Source organism: Molothrus ater, chromosome 12, assembly GCF_012460135.2.
Source record: "Molothrus ater isolate BHLD 08-10-18 breed brown headed cowbird chromosome 12, BPBGC_Mater_1.1, whole genome shotgun sequence".
NCBI classification, from domain to species: domain Eukaryota; kingdom Metazoa; phylum Chordata; class Aves; order Passeriformes; family Icteridae; genus Molothrus; species Molothrus ater.
The window spans coordinates 18197434-18212001 of NC_050489.2; the positions used below are offsets into that span (position 1 = coordinate 18197434).

Consider the following 14568-nt stretch of genomic DNA (forward strand, 5'->3'; position numbering starts at 1 on the left):
AGCCGGAACCGGGCACACCCGCAGCGCCCTCATGGAGCGGGCACGGAGAGTAGGGCATGGGCTGGGGCTGGGCACACCCGCAGCGCCCTCATGGAGCGGGCACGGAGGGCAGCGATCCTCCCGTCCCACCCGTGCCACCGGCGGGACACCCGCAGCGCCCTCATGGAGCGGGCATGGAGGGCGGCGATCCTCCCGTCCCACCGCTGCCACCGGCAGGGACACCGCTCCGTGTCCTAGGGTGCGCCATGGTCCGGCCCGGCGTAGGAGGCTTCCAGGGATGGGGCAGCCGCAGCTTCGTTGGGCAGTCCCTGCCAGGGTGTTCCCGCCCTCACATGGGAGAATTTCCTCCTAACATCTAATCCAAACGTACTCTGTCAGTTTGAGGCCATTCTCTCTGGTCCTGTCACTCCAGGCTCTTATAAACAGTGCCATTCCATCTTTCCTGTGGGCTTCCTTCAGGCACTGCGAGGCTGCCATGAGGTCACCTTGAAGTTTCACTTTTCCAGGTGAACATTCCCAGCTCTCCCAGCCTTTCCAATCCCAGCTCTCCCAGCCTTTCCTCCAGCAGAGCTGCTCCATCCTCTGATCAGCCTGGAGCCTCCTCTGGGCTCTCTGCAGCAGCTCCAGGTCCCTACTGTGCTGCTCTGCAGGTGGAGACATCACCCTGCCCCTGCAAGAAGCACGGAGGCAGTGGGTATATTCCATTTTCGTGGTCATATTCCATTAACAGTCCCTCATTAACTTGTACCTCATCCCTGGCAGTGCCCAAGGCCAGGTTGGATGGGGCTTGGAGCAGCCTGGGACAGTGGGAGCTGTCCCTGCCCATGGCAGGGGGTGGAATGGGATGAGCTTTGAGATCCCTTCCCACCCAAACCATCTGTGATTCTATGATTTCACTGCTAAGAGCCTCAGGAATGTGATTTGGCACCTAATTCAAGAGCATGTTCAGCAGTTGTTCACTATGCTTAAACATCAATAGTTAAATTGTTTGATATAGAAATATTATATGACACTCATTCAGGATTTCCCCGCTGTGTATTAGGAAAAATGCAGACCCAGTGGCTCAAAAAGTACAAGCAAAACAGCAAACCTTGCAGTGTGTGAGCTGAGGATATTTTTAAAACAAATTAAAAACGCTGAAGGATGACAGAAAGAATGACAACTCGGGCAGGCTCCTGCATCCTTTTTTTTCTTGTAGCATGACCACCATCTAGTGGGACACGGGCAGCCCGCGCACAAGGGTGCTGTGTGCTGATAAGTGAATAAAATACAGCTGCTCATGTGCCTGTTTGTCTCCTCTTCTGTGCTGAAATATTGGGGACTTCTGAAAAGCTTGATTTGACATATTTTCTTCTATTTCTCAGCAGCTGGTTGCACATACGAAACGAAATTTGTCTATGCCAGTGTCTCTGCTATTCAAATGTAATTATGTAAATATTTATAGACGCAAAATCATAAGAGCTGATCGTTTTCTAAATCTGCCTTCTCCCTTGGTGTTTTCCTTAATGTAACTAATATGTTATTTATGCAGGAATAAAAATAAAAACAAAAGAATATTCTATTATTTTTTATTAAATTACAGTGAGTTTAGCCCTTGAGAAATCTACCATTATTGTGCTCTTTATCTCAGGCTGGCTGAGGTACCAGAATTACCCAGGCGTTACAACAAAGTTAGGTAGTGTGACATCTTTTTTTAGCAATACTGCAGATGCTTAAGACCTTATACAGAAGCTTAAATTTATGCTAACCAGAAATTCTTAAATTCAGCTTGCTTTTTCTTTGTGTTTTAGCACCATGCATCGGTCACAGATTCCTGCTTTCCTCCTGATCTTAAAAACAAATCAGTTGAGTATTTTCCTCCCCACATTTTTGCTGAACACGTGGAGCAGCTCTTAGACTTGTTTCAATACACAGAGAGCTGATGTTGTCACCCTAAAAACATCCCCAGGACTCTGGTTCTTCTGCAAGTCCTGATGGTTTGGAACCCATTTCCACCACAAATAAATGATATTGCCAAGATAAATTGTTTGCCAGAGATAACTTCAAGCCCTCAAACAAATTACCTAAGAAATGTGGAAACAGAAGGTGGCACGAAACAAATTGTTTCCATGTCCTGTCCTGAGAGGAAGGAAGGAGCTTATCTCTGGTACAGATTCACACAATGCCTTCACCATGGCCTGGGGAGACTCAGGGGGAGGTTGGGAATGCTTCACACATCAGGCATGAAATATTCACATTTCTCCTCCCCTCAGACATGCAAATATTGAAATTCAAGTGGTTTGCGTAAGGACTCCAGCAATTTGGGGAAGGGCAGCAAAGCTGCTTGTGGGTTGCATTGGGGAAAACAAGAGTTTAGAAGAATCTGTCATTTGTTGTAGCCCCTTCCACCTCAGGCAGGGGAGGATTTAATTCTGTGCATGTTTGTAAAGTCCCAAAGGTTTGTCATTTGTGTGGCTCTTTCCCTACTGACTATTGCTTTGTGTCAATAATCTGTTCATATTCTAGCGAAAAAGAAAAGCTGTTTTTCATAATCCACTCCCTTTGCAGCCTTTCTGGGGGCTGAGCCACATCTGCAGGTGCAGGGTGATAACATTGTGACACATCTCTTTCAGACTGTTCTCAATCCCTCCACAGCACAACCTGAAGTAGGAAAATAACCTTATTATCCCTCTGACCCTCTGGAAAACAACCTTATTGGCTCTCTGTCTGCTCTAGGTGCTTAACTTTAGGATGTGCCCCTTCAATATTGGCTGAAGCGATGGTGATTTACAGAAATTAATTTCTGAATCTCATTGTCTGAATCTCTGGTGCCTTCTGCCCTTCTTTTAATTTGATGTGGTCCATGGACAGCAATAAAGCACCACAGACGAGCTGTGCCTGGTCTCAGAAAAGGGGAGCTGTGTAAAACTAAGGAACCTTTTTAAGAAGGTAAAAGGAACATCTAAGGTGCTAAAAGCTTTTGAGGGAACAACAGAAATATGATCACCGAGGCAGTGTAAGTGCACATCAGTATCAGGACAAACTGGGAAAAGGGCAAAAAGGAGCAGCAGAGCTCAGGAGGTCATTAAAAACAAGTTACATTCAGAGAAGAAAATCGAAAGAACCATAAGCACTGATCCATTAAACACAAACCAGGGCAGAGGTGGTTATAAAACCAAACTGAGGCACAATTGAAACAAGGCAGAAAAATGCACAATAAATGTTTTTGCAAGTAAAGGGGGATCTGCTGAGAAGTTTGGAGAGCTAACAGGGAGTCCAAACACCCAGGAGACAAAGAAAGCCCCAGTTCTGAGAGCCCCAGCTTTCTCCAAAGTGAGACTGGCTGCACTTCAACCTCTCCTGAGAGGCTGGGTTTGTTTCAGTGCAGGGAAATGAGACTAAATACTAACTGTAGAAGGAATAAAAAAGATCTCTTGTACAGCCAGCCAAAAGCCTTCAAAAATATGGCTTCTAGAAGTGGTACCTACAATACTACCTGAAGTGATGCTGAGATGCCTGCTGTGGGTGGGGTTTTTTGGTCCTTGAGTGAAATGGGCTGCTGCCTGTTGGCTGGAGCTGGCAGCGGGAGCAAGAGAAGGACCCACTGATGCCAAGAGCCCAATAAAACAGGATCTGAAATCACAGAAACAGAGAATCATAGAGTAGTTTAATTTGGAAGGATCCTGTTGCAGGTCATCTAGTCCAACTCCCCTCTGCCACGATCATCCTCAACTAGACCAGGTTGCTCAAAGTTGCATCCAAATGTTCCCAGGGTACTGGGCATCCACCAGCTCTGTGACAACCTGTGTCAGTGTTTCACCACCCTCCTTGTCAAACACTTATTTCATATCACTAATCTTAAACGGACTGTCCTTCAGCGATCTGCAGCAAAGAGCTGGGGAAGAGAGCCTAACACCCGCTTTTTCTGCCCCGCATCACTAGAGGCTTTCCTCTCGTGTCCTTCCAGGAGAACTGCCTGAACTTCCCTTGGAGTGCGTAGTAACTAAACCCAGCAAATCCAACTTCCCCCTCGCGGAAATGACCGCGATCCGAGCCGGGCCGCGGCGGGGAGCGGCCCGAGGCGGGGTTTGGGGGCGGCCGGAGCCAGCCCCGCACCGCGGCCCGCACCGCACCGGGCTCCGCACCCCGCGCTCCGCTCCCCGCCATGCCGGCGCTGCTGGCGCTGCTGGCCGCGGCGCTGCTGGCGCTGCTCGGGGCCGGACGAGCGGCCGCCCCCGGCTCCTGGGCTCCGCTGAAGCGCTGGGCCCTGGGCTGCCTCCTGCTCTGCCTCGGCGCCTGCCGGCAGCGAGCGGCCGCAGGCACCGCCGAGCCGCGCCGGCCGCGCCCGCTCCGCGCCGACCCGCACGTGAGTGACCCGGGACCCCCGGCGCTGAGAGCCCCTGCCCTGGGACCCGCTTCTGCGACACGCTGATCTCATAGCCTGGCATCCCTGGGTCCCACATCCCTGGCACTCCACTCTCCTGAATCCCCGTCTTCCCCCAGTCCTGGAACTGCCATCCCTGGCATCCTTGCGTTCCCCCAGCTTCACAACTCCCATTCCTGGCATCCCCACGTTCCCCCAGCTTTGGAACTCCCATTCCTGGCATCCCCACGTTCCCCCGGCTTCGGAACTCCCATCCCCAGCATCCCCACGTTCCCCCAGTCTTGCAACTCCTATCCCCGGCATCCCAACATTCCCCCAGTCTTGGAACTGCCATTCCTGGCATCCCCACGTTCCCCCAGCTTCACAACTCCCATCCCTGGCATCCTTGCGTTCCCCCAGCTTCACAACTCCCATTCCTGGCATCCCCACGTTCCCCCAGCTTTGGAACTGCCATCCCTGGCATCCCCATGGTCCCTCAGAACACCTTTTCCCCTTTGGACTCAAACTTCCCTGGCCCTACACCACCTCCATTCCACTGCATCCTCTGTATTCCAGCCCTTGCATCCCCCTGGCAATGCCTCAGGTGCTCCCGTTCCCTGCATCCCGGTGCCTGGCACCCCTCAGTTCCCAACCTCCTTTTATTTTTGAGCTCTCCTTTCTCTTGGCTAAGCTTTCACTGCTGCTTTTCAAGTTGCCTGGCTGTTCTCGGTGTGCCTGCTATGAAACACAAAAAGCGAAAGCAAAATTTGATCCCTGAACAGAGCCTATGGAAAACGAAGGATTGCCGACATTCTCCCCTCCCTTTCCTGCCCCCAGCTGGAGCTGAAATCCATTTCCCTTTCCCCAGGCTCTCGATTCCCTGTACTTCACCGGCTTTGCAGAGACCAACAGGAGCTTTGTGATCACTCGCCTCGCCCGACGCCCCTCTGGCCTGTGTGAGATGTGGCTCTTCCTCAGGCTGGATGGGATAGGAGAGTTTGAAGTGAGTGCTGGATGTGGGGTGATGTTCAGGAGCAGTGCTTAACTCCTTTCTTGAACCTCTGATGGGATCCCGAGCTAAAAACTTATGTTCTCTGCATCTTCACCCCAGTAAGGCACCAGTGCTGTGTCTAAAGGCAGTGGTAGAACTGGTCAGAGTACTGGGTATGTCCCTTTTTTTTGTAGGATCTGACACTCATTCCCCTTTCCCATAATCTGCACAAAACAGAACAGTTTCTAAGAAGTGCCTTATTAAATCCCCCGGGAGGAATTTGAGCATCCAGTCTTTCCAATCAGGTGCAGCACATGGTTGATGAGCTCCATTTTATGCTTATGCTTGGTTTTTCCCCCTTTTTTAATTTTCATGCTATAAAAACCATTTGGAATTGCCTCTTTATAAGAGAGGGAAAAGCTTTTAGGGAGTTTTATGCACATCTGCTTCATTCTTGCTGAAAAGAAAGCTTAATCAGATATCATTAATCAGATTTTTGCCTGAGGATTTTCTTTTTCTATTAAGAGCTGGCTACATAGTAAAGAAGGAGAGAAGACCTGACATAAATCCCTTTGCACTCAACTCTCTTTATATTCACAAATCTCTTTCACTAAGTAGCCATGACCAGAAAAAGCAGGAAAAATCCTATTTGGAGAATATAGGGAAAAAAAAGAGAGGATTGATGTGCGTTACTTTGGGGTTTTAGTAATATTTAGAATAACAAGACTGCTTTGTGGCATCCTCACAATTGAATTAAGCAAATGTTTTTCCTGAAACGTTTCCTCTTTTTAGCACCCACAGCACCCAAACATGATGGTGAGAGATGAATCCAAAGAGATCTGGAGTGGAGGAGGACTCACTATGGAATACTTGGAGCCCCAAATGTGCTGGAAGATAAATTTTGATGGATTACTCAGGTGCTGCAGCACTCCCTAATTTCATTTATCTACACATAAAACCAAGACTTTTTCAGCACTATCTGGAAATACATTTAGTTTATTTTAAATTTAACCAGCTTGAACCAAATGCTGTTTGGTAACTAAAACGCTTTGATTTTTAAGGAATGAAAATAAATCTGGTGGTGTAGAATATTATAGATTTTTCTATTCCAATTCCAAGCATGCAAAAAACATTTTGTTGTTTGTTTAGGATATAAACAAAATTATAATATAATATAAAATTATAGTGATATGGAATTAGAGTGCTTTGCCTTGCAGGAAAGGATCCTACAGACAGCAGTGGAGTGAAGAAGAAGGAGAACTTGTACCAGTTAAATTCTCTTTGCAGTAAGATTTTCATCTTTGCTTTGGGATGTACAGTAAGCTCACAGCTCATTTAAAATGGCAAAAATCAGAATTTTCCAATAAAATACAAAGATTGCCTCTGTCAAAGTAGCAAGTGCACAACTTGGCCTTGTATGAGCTGAATGCTAATCATATCTTTTTTTTCCTCTCTTTTTCTAGATGGGAGAATTCCACAGATGTTTTTAACTTCAATGTTGACAGTAACCCCAGCACATTTGCTCGTGCTTTAGCCCAGGAGCCATGGACCATCAAGCTCTTCCAGAGGGTCAAAAAGTGAGGGACAAGATTAATATTTCCTGGGGTTAATAATAATTTATTTCTACAGCTCTCTTTAAGGTCTGATGTGTGTTATAGTTGATTTAGAAGGTGGGTTTAATTTGAAGTGCTCTAATAAAGGGCACGGCTCTTGGTTTCATTGCCACACCACACCTGGGGGATCCTGCACAAAGATATCTGAGTGTAACCCTCAGCATCAGGAATATTTCTTATTCTTTCTGTTTTCATTGATTTAGGCAGCTCCCAAGTCAATGGTCCAGGTATAGCTAAGAAAAAGAATATAATCCTACGAGAAAGGAGCTGAAGTGGGTGTTTAAAATACTGTACAAGCTCTGGAGAGCTAAAAATATGAGAATCAATGGTGTGAAATTATGTATATCAATAATGTGTGTGTTTTGGTGATACCTGCTGAGTTCTAAGCAGCAGCTGTTTGGCAGCCCAGCATTTCTTCAATCAAAGGGTGATTTTCTATTCTGCCAGGGTGAGAATTTGCTGCTGTTTCATTCTCAGGTGTCTCATTATGTAACAGTAACTGGGAAATGCAGAAGTGATGTGGAAAACCTGGGATAGCCATGGTCCAGATGCTCTGAAATTTCCATCATTTTGGGGGATAAATCCATCAGATTGGCATTGAGGAGATTCTTGAGGAGAGCTGGAGCTCTTTTCTGTGCTGACCCAATCCTTTCTTGCTTGCAGACAAAGGGAGCAGCATTTCCGACACGAGCAGTGGGGCCGGTCTGTTGGAGAGATTGAAATAGGAAATTCTGGGAAAACTGAGCTTTCCCTCCAAGGCATTCGGAGCCACTCCTATGGTAAGAGCACTGGAAAGAATTCCCTCCCTTGGGAATGCCCTCAGTGTAGCTGGCACTGGCAGGGCACTGAGATGAAGGATTAGCTGTTAAAATAACCAGTTTCATGCCTAGGCGTGAAATAAAGACATTCCAGAGGAAATACCATCACTGGTTTGGGGAGATACATTGCTTACCATGTTATCAATGACTGGATATTTCTTTATCCAGAAAGGTTATTGTGAAGTCAGGTACTGTTAGTTCACATTTCCCAGGAATGGTGAAGCTCCAGCTTGGGGGATTTTGGGTTTTTTTTTTGCAGGTGTCCGGAACTGGGCTGAGATTCGCCGTTATGTGATGATTTTGGCACACTTTGAAGTAGGTATTAACATGGCAATACAGGAAATTTTTCTGAGCTTTTCAGGCATATTTAAGTATCCGCAAATAAGGATTTGGGAACATCCATGGTGCACATCAAGAGTTCTCACTGGTGGCACCATTAACCCAGATCAGTGTTGAGAGCTTTTGCTCTCTCTCAAAAGCAGAGCTGTGTGTGTAAAAACTGAGATTTTGCTACACTGATTGAAGAAAAACTTGTTTGATAACTTGAAACAGTTTTTTTTTTTTTTGGCTCTTTCAAGAAAAATTAGGCAGGCAGCTTTACAGGAGAGATTCTCAGCTGCTGCAAGTACCCAGCACTCCGTGGAGCTGCTGCAGAGCTGATTCCCATTAATGGGAAGCCTGAGGTGTTTGAAGCATCCTAAGCCTTCATGACAGCAGTCAGCAAATATTTCTGCCTGTGCTGAGCCATAATTCTCTGCTGTGCTGCGTGGGGGAGAGGCAGAGCTGTGGCTGCTGGGAGCACACAGCCCAGGGACGTGCTGAGGGCAGGCCCTGCCAGCTGCCAGCCAAGCCCAGCACATGCTCCTGAAGAGGCATTTCCTTTGCCAAGCCAGGCATAAATCAAAACTCTCCATTATAGGCAGCATTACAGGGGTTTAGACTGAATTCAGAATAAAAGTTCTTTTCCCAGCTTGGAAAATCCCATTTCTGTACAAATCCTGATTCATCGTGTACCTGTGTATCTTTTACTAGGACTGAGCTTTGGCACCACAATGTGTATAACCAACCTCTCCCTGTTGTCCAGTTTTTTAAGACTCAAAGTGGCTGTGGCTGTTCTAATTAAAAGCCAGCTGACTTCATTAAGAAGTTTATTGCAGATTGAAGCTTGGAGTCCTCTTACCCTGAGTGTCTGTACATTTATAGCATCAGAGGAGGCTTAAATTTGCCTCAGAGCAGCCCAAGTGGAGCATGAAGAGTCCAGACCTAAGGATGGAAGAGAAATTAGTAAAACCAGGAGATTCCAGTTCCTTCTTAACATTTTCCCTATCTGCTGCTCCCAGACATAGATGAATAGAGGTTAGAAAAGTCTGGTCATAGTAAACCAGTTTTGTTCTTCTTTGCAGGCTTTGTTTCCTTCCTATGTCCTCTGGCTGTGGACTTTCTCTTGTTCCCCTTGTCCTTAATTTGTCCTGAATGTGTTTGGTTTATATTCCTGGATTTGTTTGCAGCCAGATTTTCATGGGAGATGTACTGAGAGGATTTTAAAGTGTGAAGCCATAACACTTTGCATAGGCTGAGTTCTATCCAGTGTCTTCTTGGTCCAGCCAGTGAAGCACCCTCAGAAATGAATGTGCACAACTCTGGCTGCTTTTCCTTTCTCTCTCTCGCAGGATGGCACTGCAGCACATTTAACAGTTATCAGCATGCCAGCCACCACAACTCAGTAAGTGACCAAAGAACTTCATGCTGCTGAAACCACTCATCTTAGAGGTGGCAAAAGCTGCTCTGCAGGACACCTGTGTGCAAATTCCTGCTTTGAACCTGCACAGCCCAATTTCCATCCACACCCTCATGCTCCCTGCTCCCAGTTTTTCATTTGCAGTTAGTCACAAGGACAGATTTCACCTTCCCTCGCTTCCTTTCCCCTCAGCTGATGGAGCTGTCTGTCTGTCTGGATGATTTTGAGGTACAAGCTGGGCACTCACAGCTGTTTGAGAGGGCTCCAGCTGTAGTGGAGCATTCCACAGGAGCCCTGCCTTGCTCACTGGTGTTCTCTGCATCCAGAGGGTTAAAGACCAATATCCATGGCCCCAAGGTTGTTCCAAGCCCCATCCAGCCTGGTCTTGGACACTTCCAGAGATGAGGCAGTCACAGCTTCTCTGGGCACCCTGTGCCAGGGCTTCACCACCCTCACAGGGAAGAATTTCTTCCCAATATCCCATCCAACCCTGCCCTCTGGCAGTGGGAAGCATTTCCCCATATCCTGGCATCCAGGCCCTTTTCCAAAGCCCCTCTCCAGCATTTCCCCTTATCCTGGCACTCCAGCCCCTCTTGGAAGTCCCCAGAGTCTTCTCTTCCCCAGGCTGAACAGTTCCAATTCTCTCTGCCATTGTTCTGGTGCATTTGAGTTTTGGTTGAACTTCAAACCTGCTGCCTTCCTGTCCCCTTCAGCCTCACTGTAGGTTATGTGTTTTTTCCTGATGGGAGGAAGGCTGGCATTGAGTGGTCCAACGCCTCCCTGGCTGAGCTGGCTGAGGATGGGCTTATCCAGGATGAGTATGGAGTCAGTTTTACTGCTGGTAAGCTCAACACAGTCCTGCTGCCTCTGCCTTCATTTCTTGGCCTGCAGATCCTTTAGTGGAGTTAAGACTGTTCAGTGAGATTCCTGGGGAATGCATCTTGCACCCTGAGAAATCTACTTAGAGCCATAAAATCATGGTTTGGGTTGGAAGGGACTTGAAGTTCCTCTGGTTCCAACTCCACTGCCATGGGCACTTCCCTGCTTAAATGAAATTATAGTTGTGGTGTGTCCTGGGTGAAATGTGCCCACTGCAGGGTCAGGGCCACGGGTTCCAGAGGGAGAGTTACAGATTATGTTTGTGGTGACTGCTGCTTGTTCTAACCCACACAAAATAGTGATTTCCACATTTTTGGGGTGTCAGAACATCTCTTATGAGGTGGATTCAGCTGGAAATATGGTTGATCATTTTACTTGTCTTACAAAGCAGACAGAACTATCACTCTTCAGAAAAGCATAAAAACCCCCATACACAAAAATAACAGATATTGGGATTGTTTTGAGATAAAATACTACTGAAAGTTGGTGACATTGTTCCCTTTTTACTCTTCTCCAAGGTGGCAAGAGCTTTGATGTTTCTGCAGCTCTGGATAAGCAGGCCTGCCCTGTGGTGTACAATGGCCTGACAGGGAGAGGAGTTTTCCACGAGTGCATTGCACATTTCCAACTCAATGGGGTAACACCAGGCTGGGGCCTGGTTGAGTTTTATTACAGGTAAAATAATGACAGGCAAGAAGAGCTTATCAAAAATCTCCCATCCTCCTCTATTGACTTGGATGGTTACAACTCCATAGATATTTGAAGCATAAATGCATTGATTTTTTTACCTGATGTAAAAAAATGTTGTTCCTTTAGTGCTTAATGTGTTTATTAAGAGAAATGCTCTTATATTATTTGAAAAGGAATAATTGTACAAGCACTTCATGGGTGCAGCATATAATTTCTTTTTTATATAGGTTTATGTGGGTTTTATATAGGTCTCCATGTAGGTTTATGAGTTGTAGGATGCTCCATTCTGGACACTCTTTTATTTAGAAAATCTGTCCCATTATAGAAATATAGAGTCCTCACCCCAAACTGAGACAGTTTACAGGGTGAAACTTGCTCATTCAAGGATTTATTTGGACAGATAAGTGTTCAGAAAATCCCCACAGAAATGGCTCTGTTAGGGGCAAAATTATATCCACAAAGAACGTGCTTCCCTTCTCAGTGAAGTGCTGTTCCTCCTGCCACATGATTGTCACTCCTTCCCTGGAGCCTTTTCCATATGGAGCCATTGCTCTCATGAGAGAAAAAGGCAAATTTTGTTGCTTACATTTTGTTTGGTTTTTAAAATAAACACTAAGCCTTGGCTGCTAGAGGAAATGCCATAAATGACTTTCAGCAGATGGAGACCTCGGCTCCTTCCGAAAACCAGACATATTTAAAGCACATCAAACAGGCCAAAAGTGCAAAATACCTGCTGGTTGAACTTGAACCTGCAGCTGCTGCTAGGTCCCTGCTCCCTCTTCTTTTGGGCTGTCCAAACCTGCCTGGTGGAGGAAATGATCCAGCAGGGAAAGCTTCGGCTAAAACCCAAACCAGGCTCGTTCCGCAAGCCCGGACAGCCCCGCCGGCTGTGGAGCTGCCCCAGGGAGCCTTCCCTTGGCACTGCTGACACAATTCCCGTCAGCTCCACCCCATATCTGCCCCCAAATCAACACCATGGGACAAATGAAAGGGTGGGGGTGTTGTTCTTCCTCCTCTCCATGGGACACCAGCTCAGCGTCGCTGCTCTTCCCGCAGGGACGAGGCCGCCCAGCCGGTTCCAAACCTGCAGCTTGGTTCCAGAACAGAGGGACCTGACCCAGCCACTGATGCCTCTCCCCTGTGATCATCTACAGGCTCATCCCAGCAATGTCAGCAAGCAGCAGCTTTCCACAAAAATGTAATTCCCTGCAAAAAAGCCAGCACTGGTTTGAGTGTAGAGCTCGTCACAGGATGCTGGGGAGGTCAAGGGTATAAAAGGATTTGGAGAGAAATGAGATCTATTTTTATTAGTGCAGCTTTCAGTGGTTGCTAACCAGGGTGGTCTGGAGGCAATTTGAAGGAAGTCTGATTGCAGGAGGAATGCACGGGGAGGGATCATTCCATGCTCTGTCCTTTGGTGTTTTTCCTAAACTTCAGCTGCTCCCCACCGTGACGACCAGGACCTCAGGCTGTGTGGATCACTGACCCAATTTAGCAGCTCCTCTCTTCTCTCAGATTTGTTTTTGAAATAAAAACTGTGTATTTCTGAGCTTTCTGGCTGTTATAGTCATTAAAACGTGGGAAAAACCTGTTAGAGGAAACTGCACTGATTTGATAGTTTTGTCTGTGGCTGTGTAAAACATGAAGTGGAAGGAGCAGGAGCAAGCACATCTAAATGAGGTGTCCTCTAGGAATAACATTAATGGACAATGAAATAAGTGGCACAAACACGATTTTCCCTTGTCTGAAGGAAAGCCAGAGTCTGGTAATCCAGTTTACAAAGGGATCTGAACTCCTCATCATTCCCTTGTAGGTGCCTTGTTAACCACAGCATCCACAATAGTCACTGGCCTGAGGTAGGTATTCCCTACCTAGGTGCATCTTGCCATTAATTACTGAAAATTAAACATACTTAAAATATGTAAAAAAAATTAAAAATTAAGTGGAAAGTGTGGAGAGGAGAAATTAAGCAAAGATACCTTATAATTAGAATAGTGCCACAATTCGATTTCAGAAAATAGTGAAATCTGGGTGCACATCTTTGTGTTTTTATAATCCCTGCTTAGGCTGACAGAGGAAGAGATTTTAATAGAATTCAAAGAAGAATTTTTCCTTCCTGAGGCAGTTCCTACACTTACTGCTACAACAGCTTTTTCTGCAGAATGGGTGCATGAATATAAAATTATTCCACCTGCATTTATGACATGCATGTCCCAGTTTGGGATGTGTCACTGAACAAGGCTTGGGTGCTGCAAGCCTGATGTGCTGTGACAGGCTGGTTTTATCAGCACCCTCCTGCAGCTGTGAGGGGTTCCCATTCCCTAATTAATCCCCTAATTTCTAACCTGATCCCTGTTCTGCACTCCTGCCCTTGAGCTGCACCCCAACAGGTGCTGTGCCCCTCCTTCCATCCCAAAGCACCCCTGGGTGAGCCAAGCTGACTTTTAGGTGCATTTCTTTTGGGATTGGCACTGATTCAGAGCTTTGGATTTTAGCTGCACGTCTATAAACCCTTCTCCAGTTACAGTGGTATTAATGGCCACATTCTTGCGAGCCTTGCACAAACTCAAAGATGTCTTAAATCTGTCTGTGCTCTCGTGGTCTCGAGGTGCTGAAACAGGGAGCTTCTAAATTTCTCCAGACAATGGTACTTTGACAGGAGGGAAGGCCTTATGCCTCTTTTTACACCTCAGAAATCAGTCAAATAGGTAATTTTAGAAAGGTTAGGAAAATAATGATGTTATACATCACAGTTTGTTCCTATTAAGTGTGTGGCTTGTTTTGCTATGATCTCAGGAACATCTGTTCCTTTTTTTCTGTGGAGTTCTTGTCATCTCTTTCCCTTTCACTTATTTCTTCAAGGCTAAAACATTAACATTTAGAAGGTGGAAGACAGGCACATAATAAAGCAAGGTTTTGGAGGTGTCAGAGCATGTAGATTATGAGAAAAAATGTTAATTATGACTCTGAAATCACAGTTTGAGAAATCACTATAAAAATAATCCCCTGTCCAGGCCAAAAATTAAAAAAAATATCCCATCAAGGAAGGGATTGGTCTGGCTATTTCCTAAATTCCAGAAATTGGGCTTAGAAGTAGGGATGCTGTGGGGAAAAGCCAGGTGTCTCCCCAGATTACTGGAAGCTCATGTTCCTGCAGTGGAGGAGGCAGAGATGAAGCCTTCATCACTCTCCTTTTGTCCTCTTCTTGTTTCTTTTGGTACCAGTGGGTGGAGAATTAGAGCACTCCTGAGTTCAGTTGGGAAAAGTTCAAGCAGGGTACAGCAAATGATTCATAAAGTTTGGAGCTGGCAGGTTTATTTGCCAGGTGATGAACTACTGGTCGGGTATTTCAGCTCCAAGGACTTGAAATAATTGACTGTGGGGGTTTTCTCCCTGGATTTCAAATTACTTTAGAGCAAGCCTGTGTCCAGGACAGATGGAATAACTTATTTAATTTAAAATAAATCTCCCAAGCCCTACGCTTTGACCATATGAAG

The 14568-nt window shown here is 46.3% G+C and overlaps 1 protein-coding gene across 1 annotated transcript; it reads left to right on the forward strand.

Annotated features, from left to right (window-relative positions):
• Positions 1-4108: 4108 nt before the first annotated feature.
• Positions 4109-12622, forward strand: LOC118691373 (uncharacterized). The gene is made up of 11 exons (XM_036390540.2): positions 4109-4345; positions 5211-5345; positions 6126-6250; positions 6551-6619; positions 6797-6910; positions 7610-7725; positions 8024-8079; positions 9435-9487; positions 10216-10343; positions 10900-11056; positions 12128-12622. Exons 1-11 carry the CDS (start codon positions 4145-4147, stop codon positions 12213-12215), a joined length of 1242 nt encoding a protein of 413 aa, XP_036246433.1. The 5' UTR covers positions 4109-4144; the 3' UTR covers positions 12216-12622.
• Positions 12623-14568: the final 1946 nt, after the last annotated feature.

Excerpts from the sequence above, each read along its gene's own strand:
- LOC118691373 (XM_036390540.2), top strand. The coding sequence starts at position 4,145 with ATGCCGGCGCTGCTGGCGCTGCTGGCCGCGGCGCTGCTGGCGCTGCTC. Across the intron at positions 4,346-5,210 it reads CGCTCCGCGCCGACCCGCAC|GCTCTCGATTCCCTGTACTT; the intron begins GTGAGTGACCCG and ends CCCTTTCCCCAG. Across the intron at positions 9,488-10,215 it reads ATGCCAGCCACCACAACTCA|CCTCACTGTAGGTTATGTGT; the intron begins GTAAGTGACCAA and ends TGTCCCCTTCAG.